Source organism: Nilaparvata lugens, chromosome 3, assembly GCF_014356525.2.
Source record: "Nilaparvata lugens isolate BPH chromosome 3, ASM1435652v1, whole genome shotgun sequence".
In the NCBI taxonomy this organism is placed as follows: domain Eukaryota; kingdom Metazoa; phylum Arthropoda; class Insecta; order Hemiptera; family Delphacidae; genus Nilaparvata; species Nilaparvata lugens.
Window position 1 is genome coordinate 24,315,872 of NC_052506.1, and position 19,899 is coordinate 24,335,770.

Genomic DNA, 19,899 nt, shown 5'->3' on the forward strand with positions numbered 1-19,899 from the left:
ATTGCAACGTGATCCTGTCTATATTGTTTGATCAATTTGGTAATGGTTGACATGAAGCAATCTTCCTCAACAACACTAGAATTGGTGGAAAGACTTTTCCTTCTTTCCGTGGTGCATTTTTTGCAGGCCCATTTTTTATCTTCATTTTCTTTGAAGAAGCTTTAATCTTCATCTTTCAGATTCACACAAACCATGTAGAAATGATTATCGCAAAGACTACACTTTATTGACTGTTCATTACCGAGTCTAACCGATTTCATACATATATCACAACACATCATTAAATTAATATGGTCAAACAATGTGAAAAAAGATAGAAGAGTTTATTCTCACAATCTATTGAAATATATCAGAATGAAAAAGTATATTTCTATGAAGGAAAGTGGACAGTTGAACGAGAGATCACTTGTATTACTTGTTATCGCTATCACTTAGATAAACTTGGAGCTCCAAGTTTTTAATTGTGATTAGCAAGAAAACAGATAATTTTAAATTATCATTTGGTGTGTTACAGGTTTTTTTGTCCTGGGCAATTTGAATGGATTTTTGCATACATAGGAAGGCTTCCTAGGAAAACTGTTTGGGTAGGTCAAAAATATTTGATAAGATTGTTATTATTCACATTCTTTTATCATAAGTTTTAAATTTGATGATATTGCCAGTGAAGTTCTTGTTGTTTTCATGCTTCTTCTATCAGTTTTATTGCTGAAGAAGTTGACATGATGAATTAGGTTAGCTTACCATCTGGCTCTTGATAAGTGATGCTGTCCTATCAGTAATTTCTTCTTCATGAATTTAAAACCCTCACATTGGGCGCCATGTTATGTGAAGCTGTATGTGGGTGCACATATAATATGCCCCACATTGGTTGGGACATGTTATGTGATGTCTTTTTTTACTTTTACTTGTGCCAGCTAGCTGTAATCGGTAGAGCAAATGAAACATGAGGAATTCATATATTTGCCCCTGCTGAAGTAAAAATACCACAATATTCTTACAAGCTCTTCAAAGAGCTCATATGAAGTTCTGCTCTCATATGTTGCAATCTGCTGTTGCTTTGTCGGTCTGCAATTCTTACCACTGCTCCGAACGATACTGCAATTATGGATGCTGAAGTGATAGATAAATATAAGGAATCTAAATATTGTGCAAGACAATATAGTATTGACTCCAAACTAACTCGTTACCATCTGACAAAGGCTTGTTCACTATCTGGTCACTGAACAACTAACTATCCTCCAGTGTGCTACGTGCAGAGCAGGGTCACAGAAAACTGGATGGCAGGGGAAAAGAGATTATCGTCCAACAGGAAACTCACCCCATGGATCATGTGGCAGGGAATGATTCAGATGACACTGATGCTAAGGGTGGGTTAATGATAACAATATTGTTGATTTCTATAAGAGATTAAGCTGGTAAACAATCTTCACTTCCAGAAATTACATGAAGAGCGACCACATCTCAACCCAGTAGCTGCTTATTGTTCCAATGATGTGGTTGTTGCTGACTGTAATGTTAGATAAACGAATCCTCAAACTCGTAAACAAAAACTAGACATTTGTGGTTAAGAGTATGACATCAATAGAAAAGATGAATTCACTGATGTTAATCTGTGGAGTTGCTGACAACGATGATGATGCATATGCTAAACTCCAAGCCTAATAAAATAAATTCAACCATGGCCCTATTCCTCCTCCAAAATAAATAAAACTATCAGAATCCTCTTGTCACAAAATTAACTTTGTCACAATAGAAATTTATGATGATATCATTGGCATAATATGATGGAATATTATATATTATCAAAATAATTGATAATATATTGTATTGAATGTTTATTGTTCAATGTTTTTAAGAGTAGGTCATATAACTTGCATTCATGTGGGTAGCTCATCATTGGTTTCATTGTTATCTTATCATTTTGTTGTTATCAGTAGGCCTATCATGGTTTTTCTTTGTCATCATTGCATCAGGAGAATCTGGAAAAATGTTCGACCAAAATATTTTGAGAAGCATATGTGAACATGAATACATGATTGGACCGTATGCAGGAGATCTTCCAGTCGCAAGTGATAAGCCTAGCTAAAGTTTCACGAAAGGAAGTGATTGAGAAAAATGCGGAAATTGGGAAAGATATAGTCAGTCAGGTGGAGTGACTCAAGCGTCAATAGAGTCTCATGGTTTCGAAAAAAATGACAACCATATCACCCCTACAAACTCTGTGAAGGTTGGAGTGGATTCAGTTACAGCCAGTCATTGTCTAGTTATCGATTTGGAAGTTGAATAAATTGAGACAACATGGCTCATCACAGCTAAGGAAGATGATTATGATCCAAAGAGAAGTTGAGCTGCTCAAACACAATGATTCCACTACATCTACAAGGCTGGCACTCACTGGTCAAGGTTGGAACGTATGTCAGCTGAGATTGATGGGCCAATTACAGCAGACCCTCGATGTCTTCTCAGAGTTGCATTCTTGGACAAGAGGTGATAATCAAATTCTATCGTTCTTCTGATACCCTTCAAAAATTGACCAAGAAGTACTTTCATCTAGATACATAACAGGGCTGTATACCGTTCAACAAATCTCTATCCAGTGTAATTTCTTTAAAACCCTGCTGTCTGTGAGCGTTTGGACTTGCTTCATGAGGCTCTCAAGCGATTCACTTGCCGAATCATTAAAATACCAGATTATGAATAAGGAAAAATCTATACAACCTTGCCCAACCACTTGAAGAGCTTTACAACGTTGTTCTACATTACTTTTAAACCCTCACAAGTCTCGAGAATCACTCTATGTGATGTTGCCATCATTGTAGTCTCTTCATTTCATGGATCAACAATCTATGACCCACATGAAGGGCAAGTGGTTAAAACTATTTGAATTTGTCACTGTTTCACTAAACTACATGAATCTGTCATGTCTTTAAATGTATGAAAATCGAAATTATTATTTATCATTATTGTTATTATTGTATTGTATACTTCTATTAAATCTTATTCCAAAGGCAAATTTATGTTATATTATTGTGTCACCAACTTGGAAAACATAAAATTGTGTGTTGTGTCTCCTGCTGCCCCATTACAGTCCAATCAGTATTCATAAAACTAATAAATTGCTTGAAATATCAATTTTGAATATTATTATAATATTTACAATTCGAGAATTACATATTTTCTCAAATTAAAATTGAGCTAGTTCAATGTACTCTATACTTTAGTTTATTTTTATTATGTTCTCTGAATGGTAATCATGGTGGAGCAGGACAATGTGAACATTTATGTAAGATATTATGTGTCTTTCTCCATGTAGCAGTGCAGTTATCAGCACCCTAAGTGCGCTCCACTGTAGCCCTTCTGGTTTTCAAAATAGAAACATTGTGAAACCAAAGCTTTAATTAAAGTCTGTAATTATTTATCTTTTCAAAATACAAGTAGTATTTTTACATTAGATAACTGCACAAAATGCTAAATTAACGTGCAATGCACATTGATACACAATGAACAAATCAATACTAACTGATGTTGTATTTATAGGCTACTAATTGAAAAATATCATCAACACAGGTAAAAAAATAATAAAAAATTTGATAAAAAGCTTTAAAAAATAATAAATCAAATAACAGAATAGAGTCAAAAATATTAACAAAAATTAACCTGTGAAAAATTAAGTCTGTAATATTCTATGTAAACTAATTCAGTATCATTAATCACATTAAGATTATTATTATATTTGTTAGGTTTATTATTATATTTGTAAGATGTTATTTAGATGTTTATATTCGTTATCATCTGCATGTGGAGTACCAAGAACAATGAATTTGAAAAACTAGCAAGTAAAAGATTGGAAGATGGAGACAGCCAATAAGTAATTATCAAGTTGAGTTGAGAATATTATCCACAGAGTGAGCGCACAGCCAGCAAGTGAGATAATCAAATTAGAGAGATGAAACATTAGGGAGAAATGAAAGAATAGAGCCGAACACAAAGTGAACACACAAAAAAAGGAAGAGGTACCTTATTGTATTGACAAGTTAGTCTAGAGAATGAATGATAAACACAGATATAAAATTTCCAAACAGTTATAATTGAAATGGAAGAAATCATGAACCAAACTGTGTGAGTCCAGAATGTAACATGAAGAAGATTGCTCAAATTGTAATGAGCCTTCAGGAATTGCTATTTGCAAACTTATGTGGCATTGTGGCACAACTGATGTTGTCATGTTGGTGATGCTGGAGTATGGCAGGCCAGTAAATTTAGTATTGCATCTTGTTGCATCATTTGAGAGTTTTTTTTAGGTGAGTGGGGCTTGTTGCCAACTTCACTAATTATTGTAATTGTTGTGGAGAGAATTCCACGTGTTAAGTCGAAGGGCTTGGACCCAGACTTGTATCAATTTTTTATTGATGGTTGATTATTTCTCATTGGGTACTACCACAATCCTAGAGTGTAGTAGTGTAGTGTTGAAGATGCTTGGCTAGTCTTGCTGCAGTTGACATGATGTGAGGGCTGGAATGTGCTGCATGGGTTAGAAATTGGCAAGACCTTGAGACTCAACACCTTGCCAATTTGGGGTTTTTATGTGACAAAACTTTTCATAAGCGGGCTGGCATAGCTCGAATTGATAGATAGCGAGCAACAATTACTATTGATAAGATAAGGTGCCAGTCAGCTATCATTTGTTTCATGCAACTCTAATATAATAACGATTTTCTCTTTTCAATTCTGTGATTCTATAGATGTGAATGTCTTTGTAAAATTATATTTATAATAATTATTATTGTATCCTCTCACAGGAAGGTGTTCTCCAAATTTCCCCTCTGGCTCCATGTTATATTTTGTTTTGTGGAGATTCTTGTTATTTCTGTTATATATGTCACTCAATTAAATGTCCTCACCCCCCATCACCATCACTTTGAGGGAGGTTCTTATCTTTTCGGCTACGTCATCCCTCCCAGTGACTTGTAACAGAGCTTGGCCTGTTTCGTTCACTGCTCTAGACTCTTCTCTAGACTCTACTTGAGACTCTCGTTGTCGGTTGAAGTGCGTGGTTGAACTTGGCTGTGATGAATTATGGTGATACATTAGGAAACTAAGCCGTGATGTAATTAGTGCATGCTGCGTGAAAAGACTGATGCCAAAAAACCTAAAGTACCTGCTCTACAGACTGAGGCATATCCAGCCAGGGACAAAAATCTAAGAAGCTGGTGAGTACATTCCTTTTATATCAAAATTAGACAGAAAAGGACCCTCAGGTGGAGTCACTTTTCACAATGTTCAATTGAAGATGTAATAAATCTATAAGGAAGACACATAGAGGTGGGAGAAATAATTGTTTAGAAAAACAACCTGAAACATTAGAAAAAATAATAACCTCATGATTTAATGATAATTTAAATTATAGTTATCCATCAATAATAATAATAACTGTTATTAGTGTAATAGTTGTATTATAATAATAGTTATTATTATTATTAACAAAATTCTCAAGATGGATGAAATTTCAGCTAAACCAATACTCTAGAGCTCTAGAGCATAAACAAACAGACCATTCAAATGAGATATTGATTGCGAATTCCGTATTCAGATCAGATGTAGGTACTATGAATTATTATTAACATGAGCGTACTCCAGCCAATCTTGAAAAGTAGCGAGCTGGACATGGGAAGTTTACAGTAGTGTAGAGTGATTTTTGCTAAGGCCCGATCCAACAGATTGCGCTTGTGAACTGGGCTTGCAAGCCAAATCCGTAACTGGATGGGGCCCTTTACAAACACAACACACCAACTCACAATGATTCATCAATGACGATTTTCACTGACACATAATTCTGATACTTTTCGATAACAGTTACATGAATTTTGAAGACAAATAGTCCAACTCACTTTGGCCTCTGAAGACTGAAAGCTGACTTTTGCTGTCCAATTGAGCAGAATTCATTGCAAGTACCGCCATGTCTACAATAGTTACTTATCTCGAAATAATAAAGGTGAAAATAAAGGCAGCTAATCTATTCTATAATAATATTATTTTGTAAATCTACTGACAAAATTTTCCAGAATTCTCTTCTGAAGCATCTGGCTGCCGCAAACGTTCCATGGATCTCCTTTTCCCGCCAAACTGTAAAAAATAATATGTATTGAGACATTGCTATTCTAGAATTCTCTTATGAAATGCCAAAAGGTAGAAAAATGGCAACACCACTATATTGGATATACAGAGATCAAAAAGAAATTCAACCTTTCTAGTGTAATAGTCCAGGGCAAATGTCATTCCATGGTCACGTTTGGGTAACAGCCATGGAAGATATCTCAATTTCTTCCTTAGGTCTGGCATAATGAGGATCGTGATGATTGTAAGTCGAACTCACAGGCAAACACCTCGGAAACAAAATGGCTGCCAAAATTCTTAGAATTTTTATATATCGCTTGTATTTCAATAACCATTCAAAATATTCAACCATTCTTTGAACGAAAAAATTTTAAAAATCTCTCTCTACAATATTTATTCAATAAAGGTTTCCTCTAAAATGCATAATTTGTGAGTTATAACCTTCAAAAGCCCAAACAACTTTTTTTTCGAAACTCTTCCCATTACCTCGCAGCTCATTCAAGAATAGTATGGGGGTAAACATATCTCTCATATACCTTCTTATGAGCATTCATTGCCTCGACTATAGTTCGTTTCTTCAGCTTCAAAACGATATAAATATCCATCTCTGAAATACAAATCTCTGAAAGCCGAAAAATGTGTCTACAGCGCCCTTCAAAGAAAACCCTATATGATTTCTGGTGCGTTTTTACATATGCATGAGGTAACAAGCTGGAACTATAAATTGATTTTTCATTACTACACCAGGATAGAGACTTGCAAATGGCCTCAATCTCTTCGTTACAACAAGCCAAATGACAATATTGATGATGGAAACAACGAAAATTTTTGACATCATTGAAAAATTCAAATGGTGGTCATTATTTACAGAAATTTTTATATCGCTTGCTTTGTTGTTATTATGAGAGATATCGGATTGGTTTTACCCCAAAGTGTTTAGAATCAACCAATCTATGATATTAGTTAGAATCGACCCATTTGGACTACTTTTTTTGTGATTAATATTTAACTTCAAAACTTGAAACATACATTTTTTGGGGACAATATTTCACTTCCCACTCTATATATTATGTATTTTCAGTAGACATACACTAGTATTATTGGCACAGTGTTATAGGATATTTCCAAAGCTTCAAAATGACATCTGATTGAAGGCTGTATTGTTTATTGTTTTTGAAGGGACGGATTCAAGGATCCAAAGGTTCAAAGAACCCCACACGTCAACCGAAGCTTATTGTGTTCCCAAGTAGTATGTTAGTTAGGCAAACCAATACCTGTGTCCTTTACAAGAACCAAGAGTTTTTCCCTATGCTAACATCCCATTCATCACCTGGTTGCTTGTTGCAATCCAGTGTGATATGCTTGGCAGTCTCTTCAGACTGATTAGTCTAGTGACCTACGTAAGTTCCACTCCTGGCTTTTTTGTAGGTCCTTCTGCTGAAGGAGGGGTCGCCAAATTGCCGCTAGGGCGCCCAGTGCCTGGCCACCCTTGACTCCGCCTCTTGAACCACATTTGTGCCTGGAGTTTCACTCATTTCTGGTCTCTTGGGATTTTCTTTTTGTCCCTCCAATACTACCCTGATGAAGGGGAAAACCGTGTAATTCATGACTCCTTGAAGGCACAGACTTGGAAATGGTATCAATGACTTTTCAATAATGCATAGAACTAGAATATCAATGATGGCAGTCTCAAAAAAGTCTGTCATCATGAAAAAACAAGATGGTGGCCTGAATATGTTGATTTTCATGAAATCGTCTGTAATTCTATAGATGTTGAGGAAATCAATTCAGCCATCTTGGTTCTCCAAAATAATTATACTACAATATCCAAAAGATTCATCTCATACCAACAGTTTATACTACGGTAAATATTATTTCAAACTCTTGAAAAATTTGATTTTTCAATGACAAAATTTTACTTTTTTATCCTGTGAATGTCTTTACAATGAACAAACACCGATATTATTGGCACAAAGTGGAAAAAATAACATCTGATAGAACGCTGTACATCTATGTTGCAAGACAGGGCAAGAGAAGAAAGTACTGTTTGCAGCAGAAACCACAATTTTTACCTCCCTTGCCCTATCACCTATAGGTGAGGAAAGTATTGCTTTCCAAAAAAAATTAAGTTACCCTAATTTCAAGGTCCCCTTGAGTCCAAAAACATGATTTTTGGGTGTGTGTGTGTACAAAATATTTACAAGAGGCAAAAAAGTTAGCTAATTCTATCAAGATTTCAAGGATACCTCATTTATTAAGATTGGTCGGAGAATAACAGAGAAATTAATTATTTTTGTATTGCATGCACTACCAGTTTTCACAATTATTTAAACATCAATATTACACTATCCGATTGCAATTGTATTCAAGATGAAGCTTTGGAACTCGGTATGGCTCCATATGGCCATCCAGCTCATCTTACAATGTTTTTCAGATGTTCTTGTTTGTTCATGATCATGCATGCTGTACGAAAATAAATAATTTCTATGTTATTCTCTGACCAATCTTGATAAATGAGGTATCCTTGAAATCTTGATTGAATTTACTAACTTCTTTGTCGATTGTAAATTTTCTGTCAAGTGGAAGGTTTTTGTGAAATTTGCAATCAAAAATTTTGAATGGCCGCCATTTTGAAAATTTACTTCGAAATTTTTTTATTTTATTCCATATACTGTAGTTGAGTCTTTATAGCATAAATATTTATGCCAGATTTCAGATCAATACAACATTTCGTTCTTGAGAAAAATTCTCAAGTGAGAAAAACAAAATGGCAGCTATAAGGATAACTGCTGAGTTTTGGAGAGTCTAAATACGACATTTGTAGACTCCTATCATCCTGGAACAATACCATGAAATGTTTGACACTACTTCTGAAACACTCTGTATATACAGTAGTATGATAATAGTTTTAAATGTAGATGCCAATTGTCATTCCTCTAAATTATTCTCATTTGAGAATGAGTCTTACAGTTCAATGAGCAAGGAAAGTTATGTGAGTGTGGCAGAATTTTTCACCATAATAGTAGATGATTACTACCGAAACTGGGAAGCTTTTTCTGGAGATATCTCCCCCTCTCACCACCACCCGCACCTATCCTACGACCCCTCCCCCTCCCACAGTCATTCACCACCACCCCGCACCCAAAAATAGCTTTCACCCCCACCCACCACCATGAAATAAATTTCTGAATATAGATTTCTCTCTGTCTCTCTCTCTCTTTCTCCATATATATATATTGTAAAGACGTGATTCCTTGGGGGTTATCTCTTATGATAGAGTCCCACATTGTGAAGCCATTGTGTAAAGATTCAGATTGCCAACCATTCATATGTGGTGTGGTACTTTTTAAATATATAAAGCTTTAAAAATATATATATTATATTTAATACTGATACTTGGACTTCAAGTCAATTCAGAATTCTACAACTTAAAACCTGTTTGGTCTGTAGATTTAATAGGACATGCTTTGATCAATTAGCAAATAATAATTACTAAAAATAACATTTAAAAATCTCAGGGTTTTTTATGAGTTCGTGCCGTGCATGGAAGTAAGCTTCCTACATAAATCAAATGACTGCATAAAACGTTCTTATAGACTATATGATAGCACTCAACACGTTGCGAATTTTCTTTAACTTGAATTAATTTATATAGCGCTTTGATCAATTCCCAACTTTTATTAAAAGGCCTTTAAAAAACAAGCTCATCTGAACTAAACACTCACAGTAATGATGTTCTTGGAGGTCTTGTAGAGTAAATTAAATATTTCCAATAATTAATTATGCAGGTCCTTTTTGTCTCAGCTGGGCTTGCACGTGGTCCAGATTCCTTATAGATTTCTTTCAGTATATAAGATACATTTATGGGAACAGATTATAATTGAGAACTCTTTAATAACACTGAGTTCACAGATGAATAAACATTAATTACAAATAGTTTACATTTAAAAAAGGGATTGGCTTGATAATTTCAAAATTTAACAGGAAGAAAGAACCCTAATTTCCATGTACGTCCTCACAGATCAGGATCACAAGCCAAAGAGAAGTGACTTCCAGAAAAATTTCATCTCTTCCTTGAACGATTTGTAAGCTTCCTTATGATTGGCTTTCTAATTTAGCAAGACTCAATACAATTGGTTACTTCAGATTCAGGGTTTCTTCAACTTTGTTATGGGAAGATAAATAAGAAGTTTTTATATAAATAGATGGAGTGATTATCTTAGATTATCCCAATAAATTAATCGTGATATACAATACTATCACGCAGTGTACATTTAATTTTTCATATGAGCTTTGTATACTCTTGGTTTTCGTACTTTTTTAGATTGTAATAAATACTCATGCAGCAATAATAGTTGTCCCTATTTACTCACATAAACCTTCCCTAGTATATATAATACATCTTTTGTGAGTAAACTTTATAATTCAACTTATACTGGTTGATCGAACAATCAGCTGATTCGTTAGATGTTGATTCAAATAACTATTGATTTATCCTAGATTGATTGATTCATTTTAAAACATAAATAACAATTCTAACCTCAAATGTACATGCAAACTTTTATTTTCTATGATCTGCCAATAATAAATAAGCCACTTTATAATTTTTAATTCTGCCAATGGATTCTCATTATTGTTGAATTACAATTATGTATGTTTTTCTTATCGCTTTAGATAATATTATTAATCTTTATCACTAATAACATTCGATTTTACCTGAGTGGTACTTTGACTAGGCTATCTTTCCTTTCTATTTTATAATTCTATTAAAGTTCAATAGTTCATTTCAAAAATATTTTGTGGTGCTAAAATACCACGTGACAGTATTTATATATATATATTGTGGCAATATGGATATATTTATATATATATAAATATATATATATATATTGTGGCAGCCACCCTTAGGAGTGGAGTATATGTCGTTTTTATGGTGAATAATGTCTTAAAATATATATCTCTCTCTCTCTCTCTCTCTCTCTCTCTCTCTCCCTCTCCCTCTCTCTCTCTCTCCCTATATATAGAGCTCATGGACATGATATCCTCTCTCACTTCCTCAATCAACTCGACTCCGACTACTCTGTCTCCTTCACCTGGAATATTTCTGAATCCTCCATCAACTTCCTAGATGTCAATGTAATCCTTTCCAACTCCAATACCTTATCCACCAATACTTTCACCAATTCCACCCACACTGAACAGTTCCTACACTTTGAGAGTTGCTATCCCTACCACATCAAAAGATCCCTCTCACGTTCCTTCTCAATCCGAGGCCAAAAAATTTGCAGTGATCCTCACTCCAACCCCCAACCTCACACTCCAAGATTTCAAATCCATCAAGGACCTTCGCTCTGACCCCAGTATTTCCATCACCAAAGCTGACAAGAGCTCAACTGTAGTCTTACTGAACACCACAGATTACATCAATGAAGCCAACCGGCAACTCACCAACCCTGAACAGTATCAACTCTTGCCATCTGACCCTACTCCACAAATCCAAAAGAAAGTCTTCAAATTCCTGATGCAATATGGACCATCTGAAGGCCTCTCGGACTCAGACATCAACATCCTTTTGCCAGACTTTCCCAACACACCACACTTCTATCTTCTTCCAAAAATTCATAAAGAAGGCAATCCTGGTCGTCCCATTGTTTCAAGCATAAATAGCCCAACTGAACGAATCTCTGCCCTTGTTGATTTCCACCTCCAACCCATTGTTGCCTCCTTACCCTCTCATATCAGAGACTGCTTCCACTTCACAGATATCCTAAGAAACACAACCCTCCCAACTGACCAACAACTCCTCCTTGTTACCATTGATGTAGCCTCCTTCTACACTTCTATCTCCCATTCTGAAGGCTTAAAATCCCTTGAGCATTTCCTTTCCTCAAGACCATTCAACCTCCTTCCTAGTAAACCTTGCCAAACTGGTGCTCACAAGCAATGCCTTCAGTTTTGAAGATGAATATTATCTTCAAACCCAGGGTACAGCGATGGGCACCAAGATGGCACCATCCTATGCAAACCTATTCATGGGCCTCCTTGAACAAGATTTCCTTTCCAAACAAACCCTATCCTCCCTGATATGGCTCCGTTTCATTGACGACATATTCCTCATTTGCTTATGGACATGATACCCTCTCCCACTTCCTCAATCAACTCAACTCCAACTACTCTGTCTCCTTCACCTGGAATATTTCTGAATCCTCCATCAACTTACTATATGTCAATGTAATCCTTCCCAACTCCAATACCTTATCCACCAATCCTTTCACCAAATCCACCCACACTGAACAGTTCCTACAGTTCCTTTGAGAGTTGCCATCCCTACCACATCGAAAGATCCCTCCCACATTCCCTCTCAATCTGAGGCCAAAAAATGTGCAGTGATCCCCACCATCTTGACCAGTACCTCAAAAAACTCCACCAAAGGGAGGGCTTTGGTGGGTGAGCTATGATGGTTCTTGAGCCTCACTAATTTCATAAATATAGGGTATTCTTGTGCCTGAGAAACCTGGTTGGTCTACTCTTTTGGGTGAAAGGAAGGATAGGCCATAACTTAACACTGCCTCTTGTAGGAGAGGAACGATAGGCCGTAACTTAACACTGCCCCTTTTAGGTAAAAGGAAGGATAGGTCATAACTCAACACTGCCCCTTGTAGGGGAGGAAAGATAGGCCGTAACTTAACACTGCCCCTTTTAGGTAAATGGAAGGATAGGCCATAACTCAACACTGCCCCTCTTAGGTAAAAGGAAGGATAGACCATAACTTAAACTGTACCTTGTAGGAGAGGAAGGGTAGGCTGTAACTTAACACTGCCCCTTTTAGGTAGAAGGAAGGAAAGGCCGTAACTTAACACCACCCCTTGTAGGAGAGGAAGGATAGGCTGTAACTCAATACTGCCCTTTCTAGGTAAGAGGAATGATAGGCCATAGCTAAACATTGCCCCTTGTTGGAGTGGAAGGATAGGCCATAACTCAACACTGCCCCTTTTAGGTGAAAGGAAGGATAGGCCATAACTCAACCAATTCATTAGTTATTTTTTATCAAATATCTGTTTCTTTTTGGAAATTCTTACATGTCACCTAGCTTTTATTTTGGTTTCAACTCTTTCAATTCGAATCGTCTATTAAAAGCAGAGTTTAGTGACTCTAGAATGTGTTTACGATGTTTTTTAGTTACATCTTTGGGTCGCATTCCAATGGAACTGTGTACTGTATTGTTATAATCATCTACAATATTTTGCAATTTATTAACTCAGTTTTTACTCCCACGTTCAGTTGAAGATCGATATATTTTTCATTCGATTGTATGATTAAATCTCTCAGTGATACTTGCTTTCTTGTCAGTAAAAACAGAATAATATTTGATATTATATTTGTCCAACAAATCTTTCAAACGATTATTGGAATACTCCAGTAGATACATAATGCAGATTTTGCGAGACTTTTTTACGACTTTTCTCCCCTTCTCCCCTCCCCCGCACCCATCCTACCTTCCCCCCACCTCCCCCGCTCCTGCCGCCCCTCTCCTGACCCCTCCACCGCCCCCTTAGAAGGAGAAGAGGCTCTCTCTCTCTAGAAGAAGCAGAAGAAGAAGAAGAAGAAGAAGAAGAAGAAGAAGAAGAGGAAGAAGAAGGAGAAGAAGAAGAAGAAGAGGAAGAAGAAGGAGGAGAAGAAGGAGGAGAAGATGATAACGATGATACCCTCTCTCTTTCTCTCTCTTGTCATGCTCCTGTTAATATAGTCATGCCTAATTACATTCAGTCATGCTCAATTACATTTAGTCATGATCTATTTGATGATTAATAGCAGAGAGAGAGATATGTGAGAGAGAGAGAGAGGCAATCTACTGACAGATTTAAGTGAAACGAACTTCTGCCAGATTTAAGTGAAATGAATATCTTACTCTCAGATTTAACTGAAACATGTTCTTGACAACGATGTGAAGTACATGCAGAATTGTGGGTTGTACACACAACGAACACTGCCAGATTTAAGTGAAACAAACTTCTTACTGTCATAAATTCTAGATGTACTTGACAACTAGGATGAGATTTTACCATTCTTTCAAGAATACATGTCCAGCAGTAACATTCAAATCCCATCTTTTCAAAACTCTTTATGTGTGTGTATTCAGCACAGTTGAATATTCTTTTGGAAGAATAATAGTGAATTCAAAGTTCTTTTCTGAATCTATATTGATATAAATTAAATCATTCCAACCAAATCTCACATTCTTAACATAGAACCAATCAAACTGAAAAACATTGGCATATCAAAGTTTGTCATTTCTTGTTGTAGTTTTCACTCATCTCACAGCACTATGTAGCAACGTTTATAGATAAGCTTACTGTGAGACAACCTTGGACGTTATCATTACGCACCAATTCTGCTCTTGGCTGATGATTAACATGTTTCAAAATTTCACTTCAGAGACCTTACAAGGACGAATTCGGTTCCGGTCTAATTCAATACTCGAGCATTGTCACGTTTTTGCAATTTTACTTCACATAGCTTACAAGGACGAATGCGGTTCCGGTCTAATTCAATACTCGATCATTGGCACGTTTTTGCAATTTTACTTCACAGAGTTCACAAGGACGAATGCATATCTGCTCTAATTTATCTCAAATTCAAGCATTAACACGTTTCGTGCATAATCTTGTTTCACCTTAGAAAAAATGCATGTGAACACTCTCTCACGTTGAAATAGAATGTAGCTAGCTATTTCTCATGCAATTTCTCCCAAGCAATTTGCATACTGAAAATCGGTTAAAGATTGATATGATTCTAAATTTAGGGTTTTAGAACATCGGCGTAGATTGAGAGACCCATTTTATCAGTAATTAAATCACCTACTTGATCTTCTGTCAAATTATGTTGTTTTGCCTCAATCCAATCCATATGAAAGCTAACTTCAGCGTAATTCTGTACTATTTGGTAGGCTATTTGATGTATAAATAAAGTGAGATAATCGGTGAATGCAGCTGAACATTGTAATCTTGTCACTTCATCATTCTCTGTATTTTTAATTGAATATGCTATTTCCTCACGAATTGATTTGACTGTAGCTTGTAATTCATCTTTCTTAATAAATGCTTGCATTTCACTACTCAGATCATTTTTCAATACATAAGTTTCGCTAAACGTAGTTAGCAATGTATTCAAATCGTTTTTTGAAACAAATTGTTCAATCCCCTCCATAAGATTTGTCTTTATCGTATTAGTCATTGCGGATAATCAATCTTCAAACTCTTGTTTTGTTATAACAATGTTATTCAATGCCTGCACAGTTTTATCCAAATATTCCTTATCAACCGATAATGAGTTTCATTTACTATAGTAAAAAGTTCTGTGCTTGCTGTTTCAATCTGGTATTTAGATAATTTCTATCTAATACTTGCAAATCTTCAATCTTGTCTGAGATAACTTTCAATTCCTCATCCAAATAATTCTTGTCAACTTTATTATCGTTGATCGTATTCAAGTGCGATCTGAATATCTCTGTTGTTGATTTGAGATCATGGAGAGAATTCTCCAAATTGATAGATTTCTCTTTAAGTCCCCTATCGATATTGTCAGATAACTGTTGTAATGTACTGAAGATGTGTTCCTTTTCGATCTTGTTCAATCCAATATTCTTAACTATATTAGATAATTGTGAATCTAAATACGAATGCAGAGATTCACTAACACCCTGTTGATCAATTGCCTGTATTATTCTCTCACTAAAACTGGTAAGATCTGGTTCATTCCATACAATGTCTTTCTTTGCAGCGACTCTCTCGCTTTTACCTCTGAATCTGTGCACGCTCATTCTGCAACTAAACAATAATTTTACCTTCACGCAATTCCTCTATAATTGATGCAATCTCAACATCATGACCTGAGTGTCCAGCAAGTTTTGATGATTTTAATAAATGAAGTCTCTGAACCAATTGATCATAGTTGTTATAATATTGGTAAATTCTATTGCTAGAAGTATTTTTTGCAAATTTCAATAACCCTGAACCTCTCTTACTTGTTTTTTTAACAGGAAACAACATTTGAATTAAGCGAGACTTTACTCCACTGTTACGTTTCACATATCCTCGTCTATCCAAATGAACTTTTGTTATTGATAAAATCTTCTTGTATTTATTTAGATCTTTTTCATCAAAGAGATATGAATTCGGTCTTTGGGCAAATAACAGTTCTAATAGACCATGTGTAATTCGGAATTTTTCGTTATCAATATAAAAGAAGTAGTTATCAAAGCTAACAACCATCTCACCCATAAAATATAATTTTCGGTCAGAATCATAGGAAATTCCATAAGGAATCGAGTTATCCAATTTTTCACTATGAAATGTATACAAATATTGTGCAAGCACTTGATTCTTTATCTTCTTTATTTTGCTGCTTGTATCACTCTCAAGCCTAGTTGAATTAAATATACTTGATTCGTTCATGCTTAGATCTTTTTCAGCTGCTGATGGTGATGCAACTTCTATTGTTTCACTAATATCATCATCATGTTTTTCTCCTAGTTCCATACTTTCTTCGTCTTCTTCTTCTTGTTCCTCCTTTTTTGGTATAAAACTCTGATCAGATTGGTGAGAAGATTTAGTTCTCCCCATTTCAACTAGAGGTGTGATAATCGGTTTAAAAAGTTTTTCTCTGTAATCGTCAGATTGCTTTTCAAAATGTACAATGCTTCTATGTTTATCTCTAATAACTTTCCTCAATTTCTTAATCTTATCGATTAGAGCAACACTAGCGTTTTGTCTTCTACGAGACATCCTCATTCTTTCACTGCTACTCACTCTCTACTGAATGTCAATAAAGTTATCCAGACCCTGCCTATATTTTCCACTATTAGCTACACATTCAGTCATAATAGTAAGAAGACTATGCTTCTTAGAATTCCACACATTTGAACACAATTTACTGAAATCTCTGAAGCAAATATCTTCACCCACATAGTCTCTATGTATTAATTTGAGTGATAATTGATCAATTTTGAATATAACAATCATATTTGCATTATCTCTGGTGAAATGTTCTTGTGTTGCACCATAACTTTGAATTAAATATGCTGTATCAATATTACGATGTCTACCCATAGTAAAATAATCTCTTATTTGAGGTGTGTGACTAAGTTGTAAATCGTCAAATATAACTAGAGAAAATTGTGGTATTTTATTCGGGTGGGGAATTCTCTCGGGAATATCATTGACATGAAATTCAATACCTTTCATTTTTGAAAAGACTTTTCTTAAAAACAAGTACTTATCTTGATATTGACTTTTAGTATTTAAATAAATATGTTTAAATCTCAATCCATTTTTGGAAAAAATCAAGTTGAACAATAAATTCGTTTTACTGCATGCAGATGGGCCTACGATGAGAATTCTAGCGTTATGTGGTATCAATGTACCATTCTTACACCATACAGGCTTTTCCTCTTGTGCAATTGACTTATCGAAATTTACAATGACGAGTTTGTTCATGTTGAGAAAGTGAGATATACAAACAGAACTGTTTCATGTGTCTGGTTCACTCGCTAATGAAGCGTTTCTAGGTGACACACATACATGTACTCACCCATTCAACATCTAGTCACCTTGTGCCACATGCTACTAGCACTTCTCTATGACAAAAATGAGAAATGAAAGAGTGAACATTCAATTCAAGTTGTTTTTATTTAAAAAACACACACAATGTAAAGAATATTACAATAATTATCCACAACAGATGTGAATAGATAATTATATAATGTACATTATTTACATCATATGATCTTACTCTAATTATTTACAACAAATGTGGATAGATAATTATAATGTACATTATTTACATCATATATGATCTTACTCTAATTATTTACAACAAATGTGATTCGAGAAAATTATACCATGTTATCTTACTCTAATTATTATTTACAATCTTAATCTAATAAGTTCTCTTGATTTATGAATGATGGTTGTGGAAATCCAATTGATTTCACAAGCAACTTATCCTTATCTCGTCTCAATATTTTTTCTATCAAATAAACATTTCTTTCAGATTCATTCAAAAGTGTTTTTTTAATTTCTTCTTGATAAAACCTACCCTGTATTATCTCACCACTAGATCTTCTAATGAGTAAGTGATAGGTCTTGTGGGATGTATGCTCACAATTCGGAAATATTCGGGTGACCAATTCATTAGATATTTTTTATCAAATATCTGTTTCTTTTTAGAAATTCTCACAATATCACCTAGCTTATATTTTGGTTTCAACACTTTTAATTTGAATCGTCTATTAAATGCAGAGTTTAGTGATTCTAAAACACGTTTACGATGTTTTTTAGTTACATCTTTAGGTCGCATTCCAATGCTACTGTGTACTGTATTGTTATAATCATCTACAATATTTTGTAAGTTATTAAACTAGGTTATAGACCAACGTCAACTGTGAACTACAGAGAAGAAGAAAAGAGAAGAACAGCTGTTTTGCAATGATGACAAGATATATAGAATGGCCTGGTAATAGTTTGAACAGCCTGAGAACGAGTATAATACGTAGTGAATCATTAAAAGTGTGATGTAGCTGTGCGAGCCAGACTCGCACTGCGTCTGAGCGTAAATTCTGAACTGCGAGCTCTAGCCGTAGCAAGGCATTTCAGCCATTTTAAGATGTTCGAGACCGTCCGAAATGTGTTTAAGATAAGCTTGATAAATTAGCCACTAATAATCCAAATATATATATATATATTAAAATCTCTAGTACTTAGTAGATCTCTTTATATCGAATATATTTTTTATCTCAGGGTGCAAGATTCGGCACCTGACGGAATAGGTAGAGCCATTCATCTAGTGAATTAGAGCTATAACAAACTATCGCAAATTATATTGCAAAATTGAAGAGCATATTAATGTATTTTAATAGCCTAGATTTTATACTTCTTTGATCTAATGGAATTTTCTGAAATGTATTGATCTATATTTTTCCTTCAATAAAATACCTTTAATACTAATTTTACTTGCGCAAGTATTCTCTTATTAATTTCTTAATTTATAATAAAAACCCTTTCGGCGAGCTAGCTTTGATTATTAGATAGATTCGAAGCACTAGGGCGCCCATCACTAATTCAATATTTATCACTCACTGTCGAAAATCTTCTTGTAAGCCGCCGATGTCGATCCAACTCCATGTGGTCGGGAATATGGTAGCCGGAATCGTCTCTTCCAGGGGTTATAAATTTATTGAAATTGAAAATGACTTCTGCTTTACAATAGCATCACGAAGTCCTTTAAGAAATTTATAATTTAATTTACTTTAACTTTTACAAAATTATTAGCAAGGTACTACGCTCTAAAATATTTGGGGTCCTCTTATGGTGGCATTTGGCTGGCGAGTGCTGGTTCTCCTTTCTCATTTTTACAGATCCTATTTCCGACTTTCAAATTAGCATAAAATTTAAATATCTTAGTCCTCCGCCATTAGGTTCAAATAGATCTTACAAAAAATGCCAAATATTGCTTAGATTGTGATTAATAATTTCTTTGCATTCGAGCCATATCGATAACATAGACTATACAAATTTTAACACAAATCCAGTACATTTATATAAATATATAGAAATATTTTTGAATTGGCCTACAGTTGCCGCCTATTAACTGCCGTTTTACTATTGGTGCATGCAAATTTTATTCGTATTCATGCGCCTGGTACCTCTTATTTCCTGAATACATTAAATATTTTTATTTGGTTTTTTTATTTATGCTCTTTACATGCTAGCTAATATTCTATACATT

The 19,899-nt window shown here is 34.9% G+C and overlaps 1 protein-coding gene across 1 annotated transcript in view; it reads right to left on the bottom strand.

Moving 5' to 3' along the window:
* LOC120350367 overlaps positions 1-19,899 on the bottom strand; it is a 130,153-nt gene that overhangs the window by 73,139 nt on the left and 37,115 nt on the right. The window contains exon 2 of the mRNA XM_039423361.1: positions 6,051-6,123. Coding sequence (XP_039279295.1) covers positions 6,051-6,123 — 73 coding nt within the window. The remainder of the gene's footprint in view (positions 1-6,050; positions 6,124-19,899) is intronic.